This window comes from Rhagoletis zephyria, unplaced genomic scaffold (assembly GCF_001687245.7).
Source record: "Rhagoletis zephyria isolate East Lansing unplaced genomic scaffold, Rhagoletis_zephyria_1.1 Rzeph_scaffold_01213, whole genome shotgun sequence".
NCBI classification, from domain to species: domain Eukaryota; kingdom Metazoa; phylum Arthropoda; class Insecta; order Diptera; family Tephritidae; genus Rhagoletis; species Rhagoletis zephyria.
This window is the reverse complement of record NW_016158297.1, coordinates 16290-36021: the sequence shown is the minus strand read 5'-3', so window position 1 is coordinate 36021 and position 19732 is coordinate 16290. Positions and strand designations below refer to the sequence as shown.

The 19732-nt window shown below is 35.8% G+C and overlaps 4 protein-coding genes across 5 annotated transcripts; 2 read left to right on the top strand and 2 right to left on the bottom strand.

The window, feature by feature from the left end:
• Positions 1 to 310: 310 nt before the first annotated feature.
• SdhD (succinate dehydrogenase, subunit D) lies at positions 311 to 1509 on the top strand. The gene is made up of 5 exons (XM_017616480.1): positions 311 to 560; positions 623 to 738; positions 803 to 990; positions 1077 to 1284; positions 1344 to 1509. Exons 1-5 carry the CDS (start codon positions 518 to 520, stop codon positions 1371 to 1373), a joined length of 585 nt encoding a protein of 194 aa, XP_017471969.1. The 5' UTR covers positions 311 to 517; the 3' UTR covers positions 1374 to 1509.
• Positions 1510 to 1911: 402 nt separating this feature from the next.
• On the bottom strand, positions 1912 to 3930 carry PTPMT1 (protein tyrosine phosphatase, mitochondrial 1). Of its 2 annotated transcripts, none has more exons than XM_017616479.1 (4): positions 3704 to 3930; positions 3312 to 3455; positions 2938 to 3255; positions 1912 to 2148 (listed from the first exon to the last, which is right to left on the bottom strand). In XM_017616479.1, the coding sequence occupies exons 1-4, from the start codon at positions 3713 to 3715 to the stop codon at positions 2023 to 2025; spliced, it is 600 nt and encodes a 199-aa protein (XP_017471968.1). In that variant the 5' UTR covers positions 3716 to 3930; the 3' UTR covers positions 1912 to 2022. The 2 variants fall into 2 exon arrangements, with proteins under 2 accessions (XP_017471968.1, XP_017471967.1); XM_017616478.1 differs by lacking the exon at positions 3704 to 3930 and adding an exon at positions 3549 to 3640.
• Positions 3931 to 8245: 4315 nt separating this feature from the next.
• On the top strand, positions 8246 to 9981 carry Rpt5 (26S proteasome regulatory subunit Rpt5). Its single transcript, XM_017616474.1, has 3 exons — positions 8246 to 8603; positions 8664 to 9084; positions 9143 to 9981. The coding sequence occupies exons 1-3, from the start codon at positions 8394 to 8396 to the stop codon at positions 9796 to 9798; spliced, it is 1287 nt and encodes a 428-aa protein (XP_017471963.1). The 5' UTR covers positions 8246 to 8393; the 3' UTR covers positions 9799 to 9981.
• Positions 9982 to 14337: 4356 nt separating this feature from the next.
• Positions 14338 to 17817, bottom strand: Hrd3 (HMG-coA reductase degradation 3). The gene is made up of 7 exons (XM_017616473.1): positions 17038 to 17817; positions 16744 to 16976; positions 16107 to 16628; positions 15877 to 16051; positions 15336 to 15819; positions 15001 to 15205; positions 14338 to 14939 (listed from the first exon to the last, which is right to left on the bottom strand). The coding sequence occupies exons 1-7, from the start codon at positions 17507 to 17509 to the stop codon at positions 14730 to 14732; spliced, it is 2301 nt and encodes a 766-aa protein (XP_017471962.1). The 5' UTR covers positions 17510 to 17817; the 3' UTR covers positions 14338 to 14729.
• Positions 17818 to 19732: the final 1915 nt, after the last annotated feature.

Here is a 19732-nt window from a genome sequence, read left to right as displayed (position 1 = left end):
ATGTTAAATTTTTCTTCGTTTCGCATAATTTTTTCTACAATTCCTGTCAAACGAAAGCATAAACAAAAACTGAAGTTTCATGAGCTATGCGGTATTTTAAATCTACACTGCGGTCTCTTATGATTTCGAAATTTGAATTCCCTTTTTAACGTGCCTTATTTGACCGCATGGTGGGAAAACATATGCTCGCTTACGATTGTCATTGTGCCATGATTTTGTTTCCATTTTTGTAAAGTTGCTAAAAAAAAAGCACCAAAAAACGCACCAAGCAACAAACTCAAAAATTTTCGCGTTTTGGATTAGTGCGAAAAGCACTGAGTCGGCAACAGTGGCAGCGCGACAGTGTTTTTTTGACATTTGACGGTTGTTTTTTTTATCAATTGCCTGTGAAAATTATAAAAAAAACAAAATCCGATACCCCGAGGAACAGGAAAGGAGTTGGTCGATTTGCGTTAACGTACATAGCCAAACTCAGTCAATAAACATTTTTAAATTGTATCCTAGTGTTAATTCGAAAATGGCTTTATCTGTTATGCTGCGCAATGCCGCGAAATTGAATGGTAAACTTTAAATACAAAAATTTGTATTATATAATCGTATAAATTCTTTTGTAACCATGAAGCCATTGGACTTGCAAAGACCACTGCCCATCTGTCATTGCCCATTAAGACGTTGACCACAAAGAGTGCTTTCTCTGCTGGAAGCTTAAAAACGTTGACATTCTTCAAGAATGCACAGGTAAGATAGTGCATCTAATGCTTAATTAATTGTGTATTATAAAACCACATTATTCTTCCATCAGACTTTACAAAGGAGCTTTTCCCTAAGCGCGGCCAAGATGGCTGCAGCCAAGGGTAATCACACGCCATTATGGACTGCGGAACGTTTGATCTCCCTCGCTCTTTTGGGTGTTGTGCCCGGAGCCTTTATTTATCCCTCGCAGACACTTGATGCTCTTCTAGCAATCTCCGTGGTTCTTCATTCTCATTGGTAGGATACATACATATATATATATATATATATATATATATATCGTCATTAATTAAAAATCATACGTAATAACTTTTTATCAAAAGGGGCGTGGAAGCTATAATCACAGATTACGCACGGCCGCAAGTAGTTGGACCATTGTTGCCAAAGGTTGCTCATGGAGCTCTGATTGTGTTGTCTATAGCTACTCTTGGTGGTCTTTTCTACATTATTCAAAATGATGTCGGTATTGCCAATTCTGTTAAACAGTTGTGGAAGATTAGGGGAGCTGGATCTGAACCAATTGCTAAAGAAGCAAGTAATAAGTAATTTTTGATTTATCTTTTAATTAATGTATGTCAAAATAATGCCAGGATGTGGAAGATTCCTGCACCGACGAATGAAAAGAATTTCTATAGAAGAGAAAAAGAAAATAAAGCATTATGAATTTCACCGAAATCAATTAATTATGAAAAGGGCAATGGATTGAATCATAAAAACCTGTTTCATGTGAAATAGTTTGTTGTTTGTGAATGTTAATATCTGTGCAATGTTTTTATTTTTCGAAAAATTACCACAATTTTAAGTAAACTAATCTCGTTTCATTATATATATATCATATCTGGTGTAACTTTAAATTGTACTAAGTATACCAAAGGCTGGGGCATTATGTAAACAATAGCAGATAGCTATCATTGAGAGCTGGGTGTCGTTCCCACGACAGTCGGGTCTACGTAACCGGAACGACCCAGATTTATATCTGGCCAAGGACTGTCACTCCAGCAACACTCCCCAAAAAGTCTGGGGATTTTGTATGCTGCTACAACAACAACAACAACAACAGCTGGGTGTGCTTAATATTTAAGCTTTAATCCCTGCTTCTAGTTTAAGCTGTATTTCTAAAGATGCGATAAACTGAACAAAAATATTTAGACAACAATGTCCAAGGTATATAACAACTGATATTTGGTTACTTTAATACCGAATATGTACAAAGAAATATATCGTGAATTTAAATATCATTTGAATTAAATATGCATAGAGGTTTCAGTGTCACGTATTTTCAACGTTCTTTTTGTAGAATGTTCTAAGGGCATCCCATTGCTTTGTATGTAATAATACATGTGGCCGACAGGTACGCATGTGGTTCACAGCTTGTTCCGGTGTCCAACCATTTTTCTAACAAAAGAAATTATAAATTATTTATATAGCTTGTTAAATTGAGATAAATTACAAGTTGAGAATAGCACTTTTGTATTGTTATGTATTATTTGTATGCACATACAAATTAGAAAGCAAATGAAAGGCAAATTTTAGATTAAAAAAAATTGTGCAATATGTAGTTGTACAAGCATCATTTTAGAAATTATTTCCCAACCGTTTCAAGGAAAATTAAAATGCATTTTATTCAATAAAATGGAAATTATATTCCAAAAATGGCACGGTGAGTCCAAAAGAAAACGAAAGCTTCATTAATGTCCAATTCTACCGATTCGTACGGAGTTCTGCTTTGCTTTGAATACACCAAAGTTGGTACGATTACGATAACCGGGGCGACAAATTTTGAACAAGGACGTCGATAGAGGTTTTTGAAGCAAGTATAATGGTAATGGCAAAGTCACAATTTGTTACCACGGTTATCGTAATCTCCCCCCAAAGCTCTGTATTTACACACATATTCAAAGACTGGTTAAATAATTGAAGAAAATTATTTTAGCAAAAAATAAAAAAAAACGGTAGCTGTCTAACTATTCACTCTGAGCTAACGATTTGTAGAAAGAGTTTACCCGTTTGTACATGATAACAGACCCCTTTACATGCATTTTTAAGAAAAAAAAACAATACCTTACTATTAGGTGAAAAAACCGGCCGCATATTCTATTGGTATAAACGAAATAAAACTAACTACATCTGAATATTTACCATCCTATTAATTCTCGCTTTGCATACAAATGATTTTTGACTCACCATCATTAAATAACAACCAACAAGTGTAGCGCTGCGCGTTCGCCCCGCCTTGCAGTGCACATACACAGTTCCATTATTTTCTGATTCGGAGGAGGTGCTCAAACCTTTTATGCGCTTATCCTTAGGTATAAATTTATTTATGAATTCTACTCCATTATAAAGTTTATCTTGATTTGGCGATTCAAAAATATCTGTTGTGGGCAGTTGGAGAAATTCAATTCCTAATAATTTCCATTTAGGTGCATCATTAGAGAACATGGCGAGTTCGTAGTCTTCGTTCATGGATATGACAGCTTTCATATTTTCTTTGGTCATCAACTAGCAAAATAATAGAGATTAGAGGATAGTGTTTAGTGTAATGAAAGTTTACTTACTTCGTTTGCCTGCGAACGGAAAGGCAATGCACCCAAAATGACATTGTCATCAATGCGATCATACCAATTTCTTGAAGTGGCCTTTTCCATTAAAACATTGTAAAGCAATGTTGGATAGAAAGACACGCGCGCAAGCATTGCAGCCTATTTGGAAAGAAGTTTTCAAAAATATGAAAGTTTTTCACCTTAACGTGTAAGTAAACTACATCGTATAATAAACAATTAGCAACTATTTACAAAGCGCCTCTGCTGTATGCAAGAGAGTATAACTTTCGCCAGACTCTCCAAGCACAACATCAACTTGAAAACCAGTTTTACAAATGAGAATAATTAGTTTAGTCAAAGCATTATATTGAGGCAACTGTTCCAATGGTAGTATGCACTTTACTTACATTCATATCCATGCCGTATTAAGTGAAGCTGCGGTTAACAAAAAAGTCTCACACAAAGCTTTCGCTTTTCGTATCTCTGCGTCACAAGATTCTATTATTGCGTATGCAAATATTTAATAATTTACATAACCAAAATAACGTACCTCCAACACTTTATTTAATATTTTATGCATATTTTTTATATACATATGTATGCAGACGTTAGTGATGGCATATCCGAACGGCTTTTTGTCATCATGAGCTCCACGAAAAATAACCTATAATTTTCAATGCTTAGGTAATGAATAGAAAGTAAAGTTGCCAATGGAAAACATGCAGAATCCCATTTTCTTAATTACTGTTATAAAAACGTTTATTCCACTAACGAATATAGTACAATTTATTTTAAGAATAATTCATTTATTTTGTTATATATTTTATTATAATTAAATAAAACCGAATTATCGAAAATTGAAGGATTTTGAAAACTTCCATCACTTTTAGATGTAATCTGTTGAATACAGTAGGGTTGACAAGCTGCTGACTCAAATAAACAAATAAATATTTCTGGGGTATTTTAATACAACAACTTAACACGGTGCAGCAAACAAAGGTGGCGCCGTCAGTGGTACCGCTACTTTGGTTTTGCCGATTTTGACAGTTGTGGTAACTTGTAAATAAACCTTTGTTTACATATCAGCGAAAGAGAAATTTGAATTATAAGTGAAAAATCAGTTAATTTGCAATTAGTGAGTGATTTTTGAGTTGAAGACTGCGTAAAAACTAATACAATGAAGTGCTGTGTGTTAAATTGCGACAACCGTCAAGATGCAAGAAGCGTAGATACAAGTGTAGCGCTGGGACGAATCGGTGCATTTTGTGTACATAGGGCACGACAAAGCCGTTCCCAAAATGTTTCTCTATTATTATATTAACAGCATTTCCTCACAATGATTTTGTTTCTGTTCCACGCAGCCTCCATTAGCAAGTTAACTTATCAGTCCCGCAGAGATGCTGGTGCAGTTTTCTGCAGCAGCCTTAATTGCAAAGCAATGAAGTGCACTAAAACGTTTGCTGAAGCAGCCTCAATTGTAAAGCAATGGAGTGCACTACAATGTTCACTGTTCTCTAATAGATTAGGTGAAAAATGCAATATTTTCGCATTTAGCAAAATTAAAACACGTTTTTCGCAGTAAAGTGAACTGCTTTGGCTGTTTCAACTCGGTCTTCTTTTCGCTCTATTCTTTGTTTACTTGTGGTACACAAATGTCAACACCCAGGACGGCGCAATCTTGTATTCTATCATTCTTGACAACTTAAGGGCAAAATAAACCACACCAGCGACTTTTCAAACCTATTTTTTTCATTTCGCCATATACCATACAAAGATAACTCGTTCAATAGAGAATTTTAGTTATATATATATTCCGGCTCACGATGTACAAAAGGTTGGTTTTCTTCCATTTTGGTTTCGAATGAGGCGATTTTACATACACAGCGTAAGGGATTTCATCAAACATCAACAGGACTTGTCAAACCTTCATACACCGCACCTCGTGTGTGGTGTATTTGGCTTTTTAGAAAGTTTTACTTTGAATTAAAAAATAAAAGTTTCCCTTGAAATTTGTTTTGTTTTTATTAAGCTTCTATAAAAAGGGCATTTTTAACTATGGCTAATATTAGGTTCATTCCTTATCTTTTTGGACTAAATTCTGAAAAGTGTCAAAATGCCAGAGCGTAAGCAAAATGCGCTCACTAAAAGAGAGTAACCGGAAAAGTAAAGGAACGCAAAAAACCAAATTTTTAGTCCAAAGAATGGCAACAACAAAACTAACGTCAAATAAGAACAGAAATGTATGTACAAAACACATTCACACAAGCACAAGCACAATAAACACTTGCTATATCAATTATTTTTTCCCCTCTTCCAATTTCAATTCATTTCTTTTACTTTTTAGATTATTCTCACTTTTTGCGTATTCTTTAATTTCCGTTAATTTAAATTCAGTTGAGTTTGACACTTTTCAGGATTTTGCCAGAAAAAATTCTTCTGACTAAATCTGACTACTTCGGACTGATGAGAGTCGCTCTCACTGACTGTTGCTCTCTCATTTTTGCTGTCATTTCCGAGTTAAGGAACGCTTTTTGGACTAAATCTGACTACTTCGGACTTTTTCTGACTATTTCTGGGAGATAAGGAACGCGCATATTTAGTTTAAACCACGTTTGGCAAACCAATGAAATCAAGGCGTATTTAACAAGGTGGTGTTGGCTGTATATAAGTAAAAAATTACACTAACAAATTATACGCTGATGTCCATACTGTCATTGGTATGAGTTAAAACAAACACATCATTTTGAAGTAATGGCCTCCACGGCGAAAAACTCAGCTGTCGCCCCAACACCACCTTGTTTAATACACCTTGAATGAAATATTGCTTTACATGGAAAATGGCAGGGTGTATTTAACAAGGTAGTGTTGAGGCGACAGCTGACTTTTTCGCCGTGGAGGACCTTACGTCAAAATGATATGTTTGTTGTAACTCATACTGCATGGATTTCTGCGTATAATTTGTTAGTGTAACTAGCACCATGGAAAATGGACTATCTCGTACGTTTTTCTAGCAAGATTTCTTTTTCTATTCTTGCTCGCGTTTTGGCATTTCTCTCCCGCAGCTGCACCAGTGCGACGTCACGAAAAAAATATTCTCTAAAATCCTCTCTGATAGGCGCAATCTTGTATTCTCTCCAAGACGAATTTATACGAGGTGGTGTTGTAAAATCAGCTGATTTCTTCGCCTTACATGTATTTTGTTGTTGCTTTTACTGATTTGACAGCACACCCATCAAAAGCAAAAACAAAATACATGTAAACTTTGGAGCGAATAGAGATTTGACATAACACCCTCCATACAAAATACATATGGTTGTCGTTGTTGTAATATAAATTCGCCAGTAACACCGCCTTGTATTCTATCGTTCTCGATACAAATGCATGATTCAATACAAGGCGAATTTATACAAGGTGGTGTTGATGGCGAATTTATATTTTCGCCGCGATACTTTCAAATGTCAAAATGATGTGTTTGTTGTAAAATGGATTCGCCTTGTTTACAGCAAATACATCATTTTGACATTAGGAAGTACCGCGGGGAAAATCTAAATTCGCCATCAACACCACCTTGTATAAATTCGCCTTGATTCATTAATTACAGGTTGTAGCCATGATAAAAAAATAGGAAGGTAGAACCGCTGAGAGGAATTTTTCAAATTCTTGACGTTTGCAAGCAATTTCATTTTAAAATTTTACACATAAACTCACACACACATTCTCATTTTCAATCTCAAACAACAACAACTTTGAACAACTCCTTTTTTTTACTCTCAATTTTAAACGATTTTAAAATGTTGGCAAACTTAAAAAAAAATCATGGCCGACGCATTGAGAGAACGGTTTTACCTTACTATGCTTTTATGATGGTTGTAGCAATCGTACAAAAACAGCATTAACCGTTGGTATGAGCTCCTTGTGTCATCAACATCTTTATCTCTTCATATTTTTATGTATTGTATACCCTGCTTCCTCGATTTGGTAATAATTGGTACCAACTTGTACACTTTTTTGCATAGCGAACACTCCTATAAACTGAACCAGAACCAGATATCCATCAGTCGGGTCCACGATTGAGAGAATACAAAGGTTGCGCCGATCTCGGACCGCTATTCCTCTCTTAACGAATTTGACAGAATCGTTGTTTGCATGACGTCACACTTGTGCAACTTGTTTACGTTTTCCTTGCAACATTTTTTCTTCTTCTTCCATTCTTGCTCACGTTTTGGCATTTCTCTCTCGCAATTGCACCAGTGTGACGTCACACAAAAGTTATTCTCAAAAATCCTCTCTGATCGGCGCAATCTTGTATTCTATCATTCTTGAGTCGGGTCTACTTAACCGAAACGACCCAGATTTATATCTGGCCAAGGACTGTCACTCCAGCAACACTCCCCAAAAACCCTTTGGGGAACTTGTATGCTGCTACAACAACATCTATCACGATCACTTCGTTATTGCATTTGAATGCAAAATTTTTATCCAGTTCCCGATCATTGCGTACGAAAACACAGCTACAAATGCTTGTTGCAAAGGTCTAAAGAGCGAAATACACCACATAAGCGGCTTGTCAAACCTACTTTTCCCATTTCGCCATACACCATGCAAACATGAGTCATTCAAGCACAGAATTTTAGTTCTCCTCCGGTTCACAATGTTAAAAATGTTGGTTTTCTTCCATTTTTCTCCCTTACGTCCTCACTTGGTGAAAATTCAGCAACAAATGAGGCGATTTTACCATCCACATCGCAAGCGGTTTGATCAAACGTCAACATGGCGGCCTGGAAATCAAAAAATTTTGATTTTTGCTCAAATTTCCCACAAGCGGTTTGTCAAACCTTCAAACACCCCCATAGACAACACAAATGGATTGAAACAAAGGGATATTTCGCTTGGTTTGTCAATCCGCTTGTGTTGTATATTTCGCTCTTTACCTCATTTTGATCCCAAAACAAAGAGCTGTCAATGACAAATGTCAAAACAGATACAAAATAAAAATTTACAAGTCATCGGAAAATAGAAACTACGTTAAATTATTGGCTAGATTACTAAAAAAAATTCCGATAGTAAAAGTTAATTGGTAATACATTTTGCTTAAAAATGGCAACAACACTTGAGGACAAATCCATTTGGGATGATGGTGAGGAAACCTTAGGCGAGGAGGTACTCCGTATGTCCACCGATGAAATTGTCAGCAGAACGCGTCTGATGGACAATGAAATTAAAATCATGAAGAGTGAGGTTATGCGTATAACTCACGAAATTCAGGCCCAAAACGAAAAGATCAAAGACAATACGGAAAAGATAAAGGTAAATAATCATTTGATTTTATATGTTCAGGATTAAAATCAACCTTTATTCACTAATAAGGTTAACAAAACATTGCCGTATTTGGTGTCAAATGTTATTGAACTTTTGGATGTGGATCCTCAAGAAGAAGAAGACGACGGAGCAGTTTTGGTTTTGGACAACCAACGTAAAGGCAAATGTGCCGTCATTAAGACTTCAACACGTCAGGCTTATTTTTTGCCTGTTATTGGGTTGGTTGATGCAGAGAAACTTAAACCCGGAGATTTAGTGGGCGTAAACAAAGATTCATATCTGATTTTGGAAACATTGCCTGCCGAGTATGATGCTCGTGTCAAGGCTATGGAAGTAGATGAACGACCCACTGAGCAGTACTCGGATATTGGTGGTTTGGATAAACAGATACAAGAGTTGATTGAAGCGGTGGTATTACCAATGACTCACAAGGAAAAATTTAAGACATTGGGAATTCATCCACCAAAAGGTAATACAAAAATTCAAAAGTTGTTAATAAAAAATAATTTAATTGTATATACCAACAGGCGTTCTCTTGTATGGTCCACCTGGTACTGGTAAAACACTTTTGGCGCGTGCGTGTGCTGCACAGACAAAATCTACTTTTTTGAAGTTGGCCGGTCCACAGCTCGTACAAATGTTTATAGGTGATGGAGCAAAATTAGTTCGCGACGCTTTTGCTTTAGCCAAAGAGAAGGCACCAGCCATTATTTTTATCGATGAGTTGGATGCTATTGGTACAAAACGTTTTGATTCGGAAAAGGCCGGCGATCGTGAGGTCCAACGTACTATGTTAGAATTGTTAAATCAGTTGGATGGTTTCAGTTCCACTGCTGATATTAAAGTGATTGCAGCTACAAATCGAGTAGATATTCTAGATCCTGCATTATTGCGTTCAGGGCGGCTTGATCGTAAAATTGAATTTCCACACCCTAACGAGGAAGCACGCGCACGAATTATGCAGATCCATTCACGCAAAATGAATGTTAGCAATGATGTTAACTTTGAAGAATTGTCTCGTTCTACCGATGATTTCAATGGCGCACAATGCAAAGCTGTGTGCGTAGAAGCTGGTATGATTGCTCTGCGGCGAAACGCCACCTGTGTTACACATGAAGATTTTATGGATGCTATAATGGAAGTACAAGCAAAGAAGAAAGCCAATCTTAATTATTATGCTTGAGCACACAAAAAAAAAACTATTGCAGTTTTCTCTTACTATAGAGTTTTTAGTTAGCTTGCTAATATTAATTATAATAAAATGAAAACGACGCATTTGAGATACAAATATTTTAGCTCGAATCGTTTTCAAGTACTCTTGTAGAATTGCATACATAAATAAAACTAACAAAAACACGAAAATACATTAAGAAGTGTTCTTAATTAATAAACGGAATAGGAACTTTTTATACGTTGTTTACATGAATCGATTTTACAGGAAACTTTTAGTTGAAAGCAACAATCGCCTGGTGTGAACGGAGTTTCAACTAATCGCTTCTAATGTAGTTGGATGGGAGCCAATTTTTTTTTTTTTTTTTTTTTTTCTAAAAGACTGAATGCCAAAAACAAAAACTAATTAAACATGATATGCTTTAAGGAATTTTTTAAAAGGCTTAAAAACTCAAACTTAGTTAAGATGCTATGTAGTAACTAAAAGGTGACTGTAGTTAACGTGAAAAATTGTTTGTTATTTCTATCTGCTTTGGATTCAACGCGAAGAGAGAAATGCGATCACAGCCAGCTTTCCCAGAGTGACACAGGGCTCGAGCAATTTCTTGCAATAGACTCGAAAAGTACAAAACTGGCGGTGGTTTACAGACCCTCGTCGGGCAAAGTTAAGTGACTAGGAGGTTACAACTTGAGCATATTCAGATTTCTAATAAACCTTACAATCATGAGTACACCCGTAAAATATTCCCAAAATATTTAATGAATTTATGTACATATACTTATGTAAAGTACATGCTATTTCTAAAGCTTATCAGGCAGGTTCTGCGATTCTTGCTATCTTTAATCGACTCGCAAGAAATTGTTTGCATTTTTGTTGTTGTTTTTAAATAGTCTAAAAAATACAAACACATTCATACATATATANTTTATGTACATATACTTATGTAAAGTACATGCTATTTCTAAAGCTTATCAGGCAGGTTCTGCGATTCTTGCTATCTTTAATCGACCCGCAAGAAATTGTTTGCATTTTTGTTGTTGTTTTTAAATAGTCTAAAAAATACAAACACATTCATACATATATAATATAATACGAATATCCCCATCATGAAAAACATGAGAAATAGGCAACATGTCATGTTTTATGTCATTTGAGGAATACGTTTTCAAAAACTCCCTGTAGCAATAATAAAACGATTCACTCAGGTAATAAGAAAACGACTCGCCCAGGCGTGTTGACTTCGGCGGACGTTTTAGAGCAAAATCGATACGACGCACAGTGTTCGATCTTCAAATTTGAGACGACAAAAATGGTTTTTTAATATTCCTTTTTTTTAAATCTGGCTACTCTATTATAAAGAAGAATGTCAATATATACCAGAAATACCACATGATTCAATAATAATTGAATCATGGAAATACCATATATGCGACAAGTTTTTTGTTTATACACTTCTAGCGGTATTGCGAATGGTAGGGAAAATAAACAAACAAAAACACAATTAGTGCGAACGCAACTAGTGCAATTTTTAAAAGCCTATAATTATCAAAGTAATAAATATATTTTCAAAATTTTTTCGGTGAAGATAACTTAAGCTATTATCTGGTTAAACTTTTTATATTTTTGTGTTTTGAGTAAAGGTAACTGTTTACAGATGAAAAACTCAGGGCATGTTTTTACAAGTGATTCCTAATAAAAGTCAATTTTCAGCGGTCCTGATCTTTTGACTCCACCAACACCCACCACAACAAAGAACATATATATAACATACATATATTTATTTTTAAAAATAAGAAATAAAATTCTGCACATACTTGCACTTTTGTGAGAAAATTAAATTTTAGTATGAGCGCCTCTAAAATATCGCATAGAATTTTGTTTGATGTATGGTTATCTAACCTTAAAGAAGATAGATGTGATAAAATATGTAACTTTATTACTATGAATTTTAGCAGCGGATCAACAACAACTATCGATTTTGATAAACTTAAACATTTTTCTTGGCGTTTATGTTCAAAATTTGAAGGAAAATGGGCAAAAGCGTATAGAGTAAAACCTCGCTTTTTGCATGATAATGATAAATGGCTTTCAAGTACAGTCGACTTTTCTTCATTTACAAATATTGGTGTGAAGGAAAGCCAGCCCAGAGGTCGACCTGCAATTAGCTTCGATGATTGCAGTCAAAGAAGTAAAGAAAGAAAAGCTAAGAAAATTACTGAAAACATTGACAGTAGTCAATTACTTTTAGCAGCAGAAATGCAAATGCGCTCTTCCGGGAAGAGAAGCTCAGCAGGAATAGTAAAAGAGCTTGCTTTCGCATCTCCAGAAAGAGGAAATACTATTAAAAAGTTAAGAACATCGAGCAATAAGATTGAAGCTCTTTCGCCTGATGAGGCGTTAGCTATGATTTTGGATTTAGATTTATCCGCAAACAAATATCGGTTGCTTAAGCAATATACCAAGCATATATGCCCTAATTTATTTCCCTCATATGAGCGTGTTTTTGCTGCAAAACAGTTGTGCTACCCTGAAAACATAACAGTGACGGAATCGTTCGCTGAAATAAATTTACAGTCGTTGATAGATCACACGATAATAAGGTTATGTGCTTCTATTAATGATGTTTTAAAAGCGAACCTAGACTCATGTAATGGCAATGAATTGCAAATTTTATTTAAATGGGGATGCGATGGTGCAAATCAGAGCCCTTATAAGCAAAATTGGTCAGACGAGCGTAATAGCGATGAAATCTTATTTAGCATATCCCTTGTTCCAATTCAAATGTATGCTGATACTGTACCAAAATCCTGCTCCGAACTCTTCTCGACATTGCCGGCCTATTAAAATAATGTTTGCTAAAGAGACCACTGACTTAATAAAAATGGAGGTAAAATATATCAAGGAGCAAATAGCAGAACTCCGCCCAACAAAAGTGAACGTGCTTGTTGATGAGGTCCACCGACCTAGTATATATGTTCACCCAAAAGTAATTTTATGCATGATTGATGGAAAAGTATGCACAGCCAACTATAATTCGTCCCAAGTATGTTATTTGTGTGGGGCAAAACCAACAGAAGTGAACAATACTTCAATTTTATCAAAAAAAAACATTGATCTTGAGCTTTTAGAATTTGGCTTGTCACCGTTACATTCGTGGATACGGTTTATGGAATGTTTGTTGCATATAGCTTATAGATTGGAAATTAAATCATGGCAAGTTCGGGGATCAGAAAATAAATGCAATGTACAGCGGAGAAAAACTATTATTCAGGAGAAATTTAGATCGGAAATGGGGTTATTAGTAGATATGCCGAAGCAATCATGTGGAAATACAAATGACGGCAACACGGCCAGACGCTTTTTTAGAAATTCAGAAAAGTCAGCAGAAATAACCGGAATTAATTTGGAGCTTTTGCAACGATTTCATGTGATACTTGAATGCTTAGCGTCGGGATATTCCATTGATGCAGAGGCGTTTGATCTTTATGCGTCTGAAACTATGGAACTATATTTAAAGCTTTATTCATGGTATTATATGCCAGTTACGGTACATAAAGTGCTCTGTCATGGCAAGGTTGTAATTGATCATTGCATACTTCCTATCGGCCAATTATCTGAAGAAGCCCAAGAATCGAGAAATAAGGACAATAAACGCTACAGATTGCAGTTCACGCAAAAAAATTCTCGAACCCAAACAAACAACGACTTATTAAAAAGACTTCTAATTTCGTCTGATCCATACATTTCTATCTTAAGGAAATCTCCCAAGACCAAGCATGGAGCCATTACTCCAGATATATTAAAATTGCTTAAAAACCCATTATTAAATATTGAATTTGATAAGAGTTAAGTCAATTTGCAAAAATTCTGTCTAATAAAAAACTAATTTAATAGTGTATTTTGGTTTTTCATTCATTTCCAATGTGTGGTTCCTATGGGAAGTGGGCGTGGCGGTGGGCGGATTTATACAATTTTTTGCCTGAACGTACTTTTCGTCACGAAAATGATATGTGCAAAAATTCATAATTTTATATCCATTAGTTTTCAAGTTATGATTTTTGTCGTCCTAATTTCGAATTTCGTACACTGTGCGACGGCGATAATGCCGGCAATAAATTTATTGCGGAGGACGACAAGTTTTCTTATTGCCGGCAACAAAAATTTTCTGGTGGGTTGCCTTTTCAAGGTTCTTGAAGCTAGATAAATTGTGAAAGGAGGGCAGCATTCCGAAAATGAAAAATACAAACAATACAATATGATACATATGTACATATTTAAAATCAGGCAATAATATAAAAACCTTTACTACAATGATTTTAGAAGTCGGAAAGCTAATTCATAAAACAAACGAACGATAGAAACAAAATTTAAATCGCATTCAGCCCGCAATAATGCATTTTAGGTGGTTGTTTAATTTTTCATTCTACATGGGCAAACTTTCTAATCTATAAAATAAAACAGATTGTACTCAGTCAGAGTAGATTTCAAGTCAGTTATGAAGTTAATTTCACAGCAAACAGATTTATCCTAAAAGTAAAAAAAAAAGAATAATATGGTATAAAATAATTTATTCAAGCAACTTTGAAGTAGAATGAAGGATTATTCTCGTTTGCGATAAAAAAAATCTCAAAATCGATACTGAAATTTCTATTAGTAAGGTAGATTTGTCTTTACTTTTTAAATTTAAAAAACATGTTCACTCACTCTATGCAAACGACAAATATGTAGGTAGTCAAAGCTGCATGCCACAGAGCAACGGTTTATAGTGGATTTGGTGGTGGCTTTGTTAATGGTAATGTATTGTAATAAACAATATTAAATTATTAACTGTTATATATACATGCATATAAACTAATTATGCCTATTAAAGTATTACTATTTAGTGGAGCACATTTTGTATGCTTATTTCAACAAGCCCACATCCGTTCATAGAGAAAAAATCGTTATTCTGGTTGTTGCAGTGGTTGTTGATCCACTTGGTCCGTTTCAGGTTGCGCCTGTTCTTGATGCTGTTGTTCGGCCGGTTGTTGCTGTTGATATGGACGTCTTGTATACATAATAAATCCCAGTAAAAGAGTTAAAATAGTTATCATATATAAATCCCAATTAGCGGCAATATTTTCATCCATGTAGAAAATAAACTTGTAAGGTGACTAAAAGATATATTTTAAAGTTATAAATAAATCCGAATGTACTTTTATCCAGAATGCGCACCTGTTTAATTGCTTCAATTTTCGAAAGCATTTGCAGTTTGAGTAGTGCTATAGCTACCGGCACCTTCGCATCGGCATTTGTTTCCGCAGCAAGGTCATAGAGACGCTTGGCTAGGTGCCAATCTTTTTTCATGCCAAGACCTTGTTCGTGCATGTAGCCAAGATTAAACATAGCTTGTGCATTATATTGCTGCTCCGATGCTTTTCTAAATGGCAGATAAATTGTAGAAAATTTGCATTATGTAGGTAACATTTTAGTCATTTTTTAAAGGTTCAAGAATTTCATATTGTTTGCGCTATTTGTAAAAATTTTTTTTTTGTAATTTTGGCACTCACCTATATAGTGAAGCAGCCGTTTCAAAATCTACATTCGTCCCCCAGCCATAATAGTAGTAATCGCCCAATTTTACTTGTGCAGCTGAGTAACCTTGCCCCGCCGCCCTTTTCCAGTAGTAAAAGGCGCGTATAAGTTCCTCATGTCGATCGTGGAAAATGCTTACGTCGCCACGGTCCAAAAGAAAAGCTGAGTTACTCTGAGCTACTTCGTAGCCTAACTCGGCCAATAAAGCGTATTGCATATATGCTTCGTTAAAACGATGGTTCTTGTAATCGCTATAGGCATGCATCATATTCGTACTCCATCGACCTCGTTCCGCAACATTCTTAAAGAATTCCACAGCTGCTGGACAGGAACGTAGCATGCCCATGCCATATGTGTGCATAATACCCAAATTATAGTAAGCCAATACGTGGCCCGATTGTGAAGCCAAGTTGAAATATTTAAGCGCTAATTTATAATCCGTTTTTACGCCATTTCCCGCTAAGAAGGTTAATCGTTTGTGAATTTGGGAACTTAGTTTGATTATGGGAGACTTACTGAAGTACATGTTGCCTAATTGCAGCTGCCCATCAACCCAACCTTGATCTGCCGCTTGCGTGAAGTAGTTTAAGGCTTTAAGCGAATCTTTCGGCACACCGAGTCCTTTGAGGTACATTAAACCCAAACCACTTTGTCCCACTGGATCGCCTAATTCAGCTGCTTTTTTAAAATACTACGAAACACAAGCAATTAAATTTTCTTTGGAAATGAAATAAGACACAGCATACTTTAAATGCAGTTTCGTTATCAGCTTTGATAAATTCACTTCCTTCTAGATATAATTTACCCAAAAAGGCAAATCCTATTGCGTTGCCTGCATTTGCTGCTTGAGTAAAATACTCCAAAGCTTTCTGGTGATCTTGTTGTATAGCTTTTCCACCTTGGTAGTAGAGCTGGCCGAGTCCAACTTGCGATTGCACGTCACCCTTGTCAGCTAACAACTGATAGTAGTCGACGATTTCCGTTTCTTGACTGCCCGGATTTTCAGATTCATCCAGCAAACGCACACGATGAACGATAGGGCCGTTAGAAAATGTTACCTTGGCTGCTACTTTTTTTGCAACTTTTTTGTAATACATGAGAGCCTTTTCGCAGTTATTTGGCACATTGATGCCATACAAATAACGATATCCCAGAGCCATTTGAGCAAAAGTATGCTCACCTAATCCGGCGAGTGTTAAGTGGATTAATGTCAATGGTTGACTAACATTTTTACCACCGACGCCTACAGAGTACAGGAAAGCAAGACCCTAAATAAATATGAAATCTGCGTTTAAAGTCATTCAACTTCTGAACAAAACTTTAAATAGTAGGTACATAACAAAATAAAAAAGGGTTAAATACAAAATATTGGGTTTTATTTACCATATTGGCCTCTGGCACACCTTCTTTCGCAAGTTCATCAAATTCAGCAGCAGCCAACTCGAAATTTGGCTTAACATAATGACCATAATTACCAAGCAAATGTGCCCAGGCCAACTCGGCACGTGCTTTAAGGTGATTCATTTCCGCTGCACGGATTATAAATTTGTACGCCAAAACTTTATCACTGCGTGGTTTTGAGAGCATATCCATGGCTTTTTCGTAGAAGGTTTGAGCTGGAAATGAAATTATTTACTTATCCTTATCAATTTTTAAAACTCATTTTAGTGGGCCTACCTTCTATCTGTTTTGGCGTTGGATCTACAACATCTGGCGCTTCTCGGCGTGCTTCAATAGCTTCGATTTGTTCCTTTAACTTTTCACGAACAAGTTTTTCATTCCAGAGACGTTCGAATAACGCTTGTTGCAAAATTTTGGAACGTTGTCCAAATTCGACTTCAAAAGCTGACATGGGTACTACTGTAGTGCCAGGTGCCTGAACCACCGGTGACTCCGAAGGTGTCTTTTCAGAAATATATTTGTCGGACTTGCGTTCATTGTCTGAAGTGTTGCTCTCTGTTACGGCCGCTGCATTTCCCCCAGACTCTGCACCCGTTTCCGGCAGCGTAGATTGCCCTTTGGGTGAGGTTTCTTGAGCAGCAACATCTTTAGACGTTGAGAGCGGCCCTTGCAACTCGCCCGTTCCTAGGTGGAAAATAAGTATCGGGGGAAGCAGCAGTACGATGTATGGTTTGAAGCAAATTTTCATAATTTCTTATAGATAGGGGGGTTAACGTTTAATCCGGCGTGGCTATCCAAGAATCCGACGTATGTTTTTATGTTTGCTTTGATGACTTCTTTTGACGCTGATTTTCTTCTATTTTTTGTTGCCAGTGATTTGGTAAACGGAGGAACATTACGGATGGAATTAATGCAATTCCAATGCTTTTTTGGTGATGTCGTTTCCTATAATAAAGTTTGGTACTGTTTTTGCTTAATTTTACCTGAATATTATGATTGTGATAAATTGGTGATAAAAATGCACGTACGTCAAATTCACACGTAAGAAAAACCATTTTTTGTTTTTGTTTCAAGTGTCAATATCAGGGATGCCAACTTGTTTTAGGCTAATTCCCTTAAATTCCTGAAAAAAGATCCTTTATTTTCAATGACATTCTCCAAAATAACGTTTACTATTTAAGGCACGTCAACTTCATTTATTTATTAATAGAAAAACAAGAAATATCTTTCTTCATGAATTTTGGCAAATGTTTAGTTATTGGCCCATCGTTTTGAGCATGATAAAAATATAGTAAGGTAGAACCGCTGAGAGTCACTTTTGAAATTCTTGACGTTTCCAAACAATTTAATTTTTAAATTTACTCACAAACTCACACACACACATTTTCATTTTCAATCTCAAGCAACAACGATTTCAATTTTTTATTTTCACTTTTATATGATTTTAAAATGTTGGCAAACTTTCAAAAAAAAATCATGGCCGACAAATTGAGAGAACGGTTCTACCTTGCTATGTTTTTATCATGGTTTTGAGAGTGCGGCGGATGGGGAGGAGGGGTGTCCCTTAACTCAGAGCTCTTGAAATGGGAGCATTTCAAGGTGGTTATTAGGACATTTTGTATACAAAAAGTTAACTAAAAAAAGTTATAAAAAAAAATCACAAAAAGTATGTTATATTAAAAAACGCGACAGGTAAAAAATGTATAGTAATAGTAAATATATATGAGGTCGTCCCTCGGCAGGCAATGGCAAACCTCCGATTGTTTTTCTGCCATGAAAAACATCTTCTCATAAAAATACAATCGCCGTTCGGAGTCGGCGTAAAACTAAACTGTAGGTCCCTCCGCCTTGTGTGACAACATCAAGGCGCACGCCACAAAAACATTAATATATGTATGTATGTGTAATAAGCGCCAATCTATTATTATTATTATTAATAGTAATATGATAGTATTTTAGCGTTGGCCGCCTTCGGCCGCACTTAGGGATTATAACCCTCAGTAAGTAGAATTTTCCTTTATGTGTTGCCAAAGAAGGGGGGCTTAACAAAATGTATTCAACAAAGTATGATTGAATTTGACATTGCTCACAGAAGAACAATCCTATAAAGTCAAATTGAAAAAATTTTGTATGAATTTTGAATCGATTGTTTTTTTTTTTGGCATAATAGCAAAGAACGTAAATAAAAAGAAGGGACAAGTCGTTATAATTGTGGGGAAAGTGGGCACGCCCCTCCTCTTTTCATCTAGTCAAAAAACGCACTAGGGCAAAACAGAAGGTACGCCCCTGTTGCGCACTTTCGCTACAATTATAACGAGTGGTCCCACGATTGAGAGAATACAATGTATTCTATCATTCTTGGAGTGGTCCCTTCTTGTTATCTACGTTCTTTGATAATAGTACCTTAAAAGAGAGCCTGTCTGAGTTGTAAATCACACCTTGGGGCTGAAAATCTTTTGCAGAGAATACATTTCATACATATCAAAGAACATAAATCTATAAGAGACAAAACGTTATAATTGTAGCGAGTGTGAATATCAGGAGCGTGCCTTTTCTTTACATCCAGTCTAAAAACGTATTTGAGCAAAAGAGAAGCCACGCTCCTCATGTTTACACTCGCTACAATTATAACGTGTTGTCTCTTCTTATAGAGCTACGTTCTATGCATGATTCAATAATACAAGGTTCGATAAATTGACAGTTGTCTCTCTCGCACCGCTCCCTTAGCAGTGGCACCGTGTTGCTTCTTTGCAAATTTACATGGAAACAGTGTAGCTTTGGTGTGAAATAAAAGTATAAGCTTTTGTGCAATATGTTTATTTGTATATGCATATGAAGCATATTTAACTGATGAAAACATAAGCAGTTATAGCTCATAGTCATAGTCATAGTAGTCTTATTTTAATTTTGAGTCATTTTGCAGTTTTTATACAGCTAAATAGCACATAAATTACGTAATTCACGTAGATAT

What these genes read in the sequence shown, in the direction of transcription:
- PTPMT1 (XM_017616478.1), bottom strand. Translation starts at nt 3,608, where the DNA reads ATGTTGTGCTTGGAGAGTCTGGCGAAAGTTATACTCTCTTGCATACAG. An exon ending in TCCGTTCGCAGGCAAACGAA is followed by an intron (nt 3,256 to 3,311) that starts GTAAGTAAACTT and finishes TTATTTTGCTAG; the next exon opens with TTGATGACCAAAGAAAATAT. An exon ending in TTGGTTGTTATTTAATGATG is followed by an intron (nt 2,149 to 2,937) that starts GTGAGTCAAAAA and finishes TTCTTTTGTTAG; the next exon opens with AAAAATGGTTGGACACCGGA.
- SdhD (XM_017616480.1), top strand. Translation starts at nt 518, where the DNA reads ATGGCTTTATCTGTTATGCTGCGCAATGCCGCGAAATTGAATG. An exon ending in CATTCTTCAAGAATGCACAG is followed by an intron (nt 739 to 802) that starts GTAAGATAGTGC and finishes TTCTTCCATCAG; the next exon opens with ACTTTACAAAGGAGCTTTTC. An exon ending in GTGGTTCTTCATTCTCATTG is followed by an intron (nt 991 to 1,076) that starts GTAGGATACATA and finishes TTTTATCAAAAG; the next exon opens with GGGCGTGGAAGCTATAATCA.
- Rpt5 (XM_017616474.1), top strand. Translation starts at nt 8,394, where the DNA reads ATGGCAACAACACTTGAGGACAAATCCATTTGGGATGATGGTGAGGAA. An exon ending in ACAATACGGAAAAGATAAAG is followed by an intron (nt 8,604 to 8,663) that starts GTAAATAATCAT and finishes TTCACTAATAAG; the next exon opens with GTTAACAAAACATTGCCGTA. An exon ending in GGGAATTCATCCACCAAAAG is followed by an intron (nt 9,085 to 9,142) that starts GTAATACAAAAA and finishes ATATACCAACAG; the next exon opens with GCGTTCTCTTGTATGGTCCA.
- Hrd3 (XM_017616473.1), bottom strand. Translation starts at nt 17,509, where the DNA reads ATGAAAATTTGCTTCAAACCATACATCGTACTGCTGCTTCCCCCGATA. An exon ending in AACGCCAAAACAGATAGAAG is followed by an intron (nt 16,977 to 17,037) that starts GTAGGCCCACTA and finishes TTTCATTTCCAG; the next exon opens with CTCAAACCTTCTACGAAAAA. An exon ending in ACGGCTGCTTCACTATATAG is followed by an intron (nt 15,206 to 15,335) that starts GTGAGTGCCAAA and finishes TCTGCCATTTAG; the next exon opens with AAAAGCATCGGAGCAGCAAT.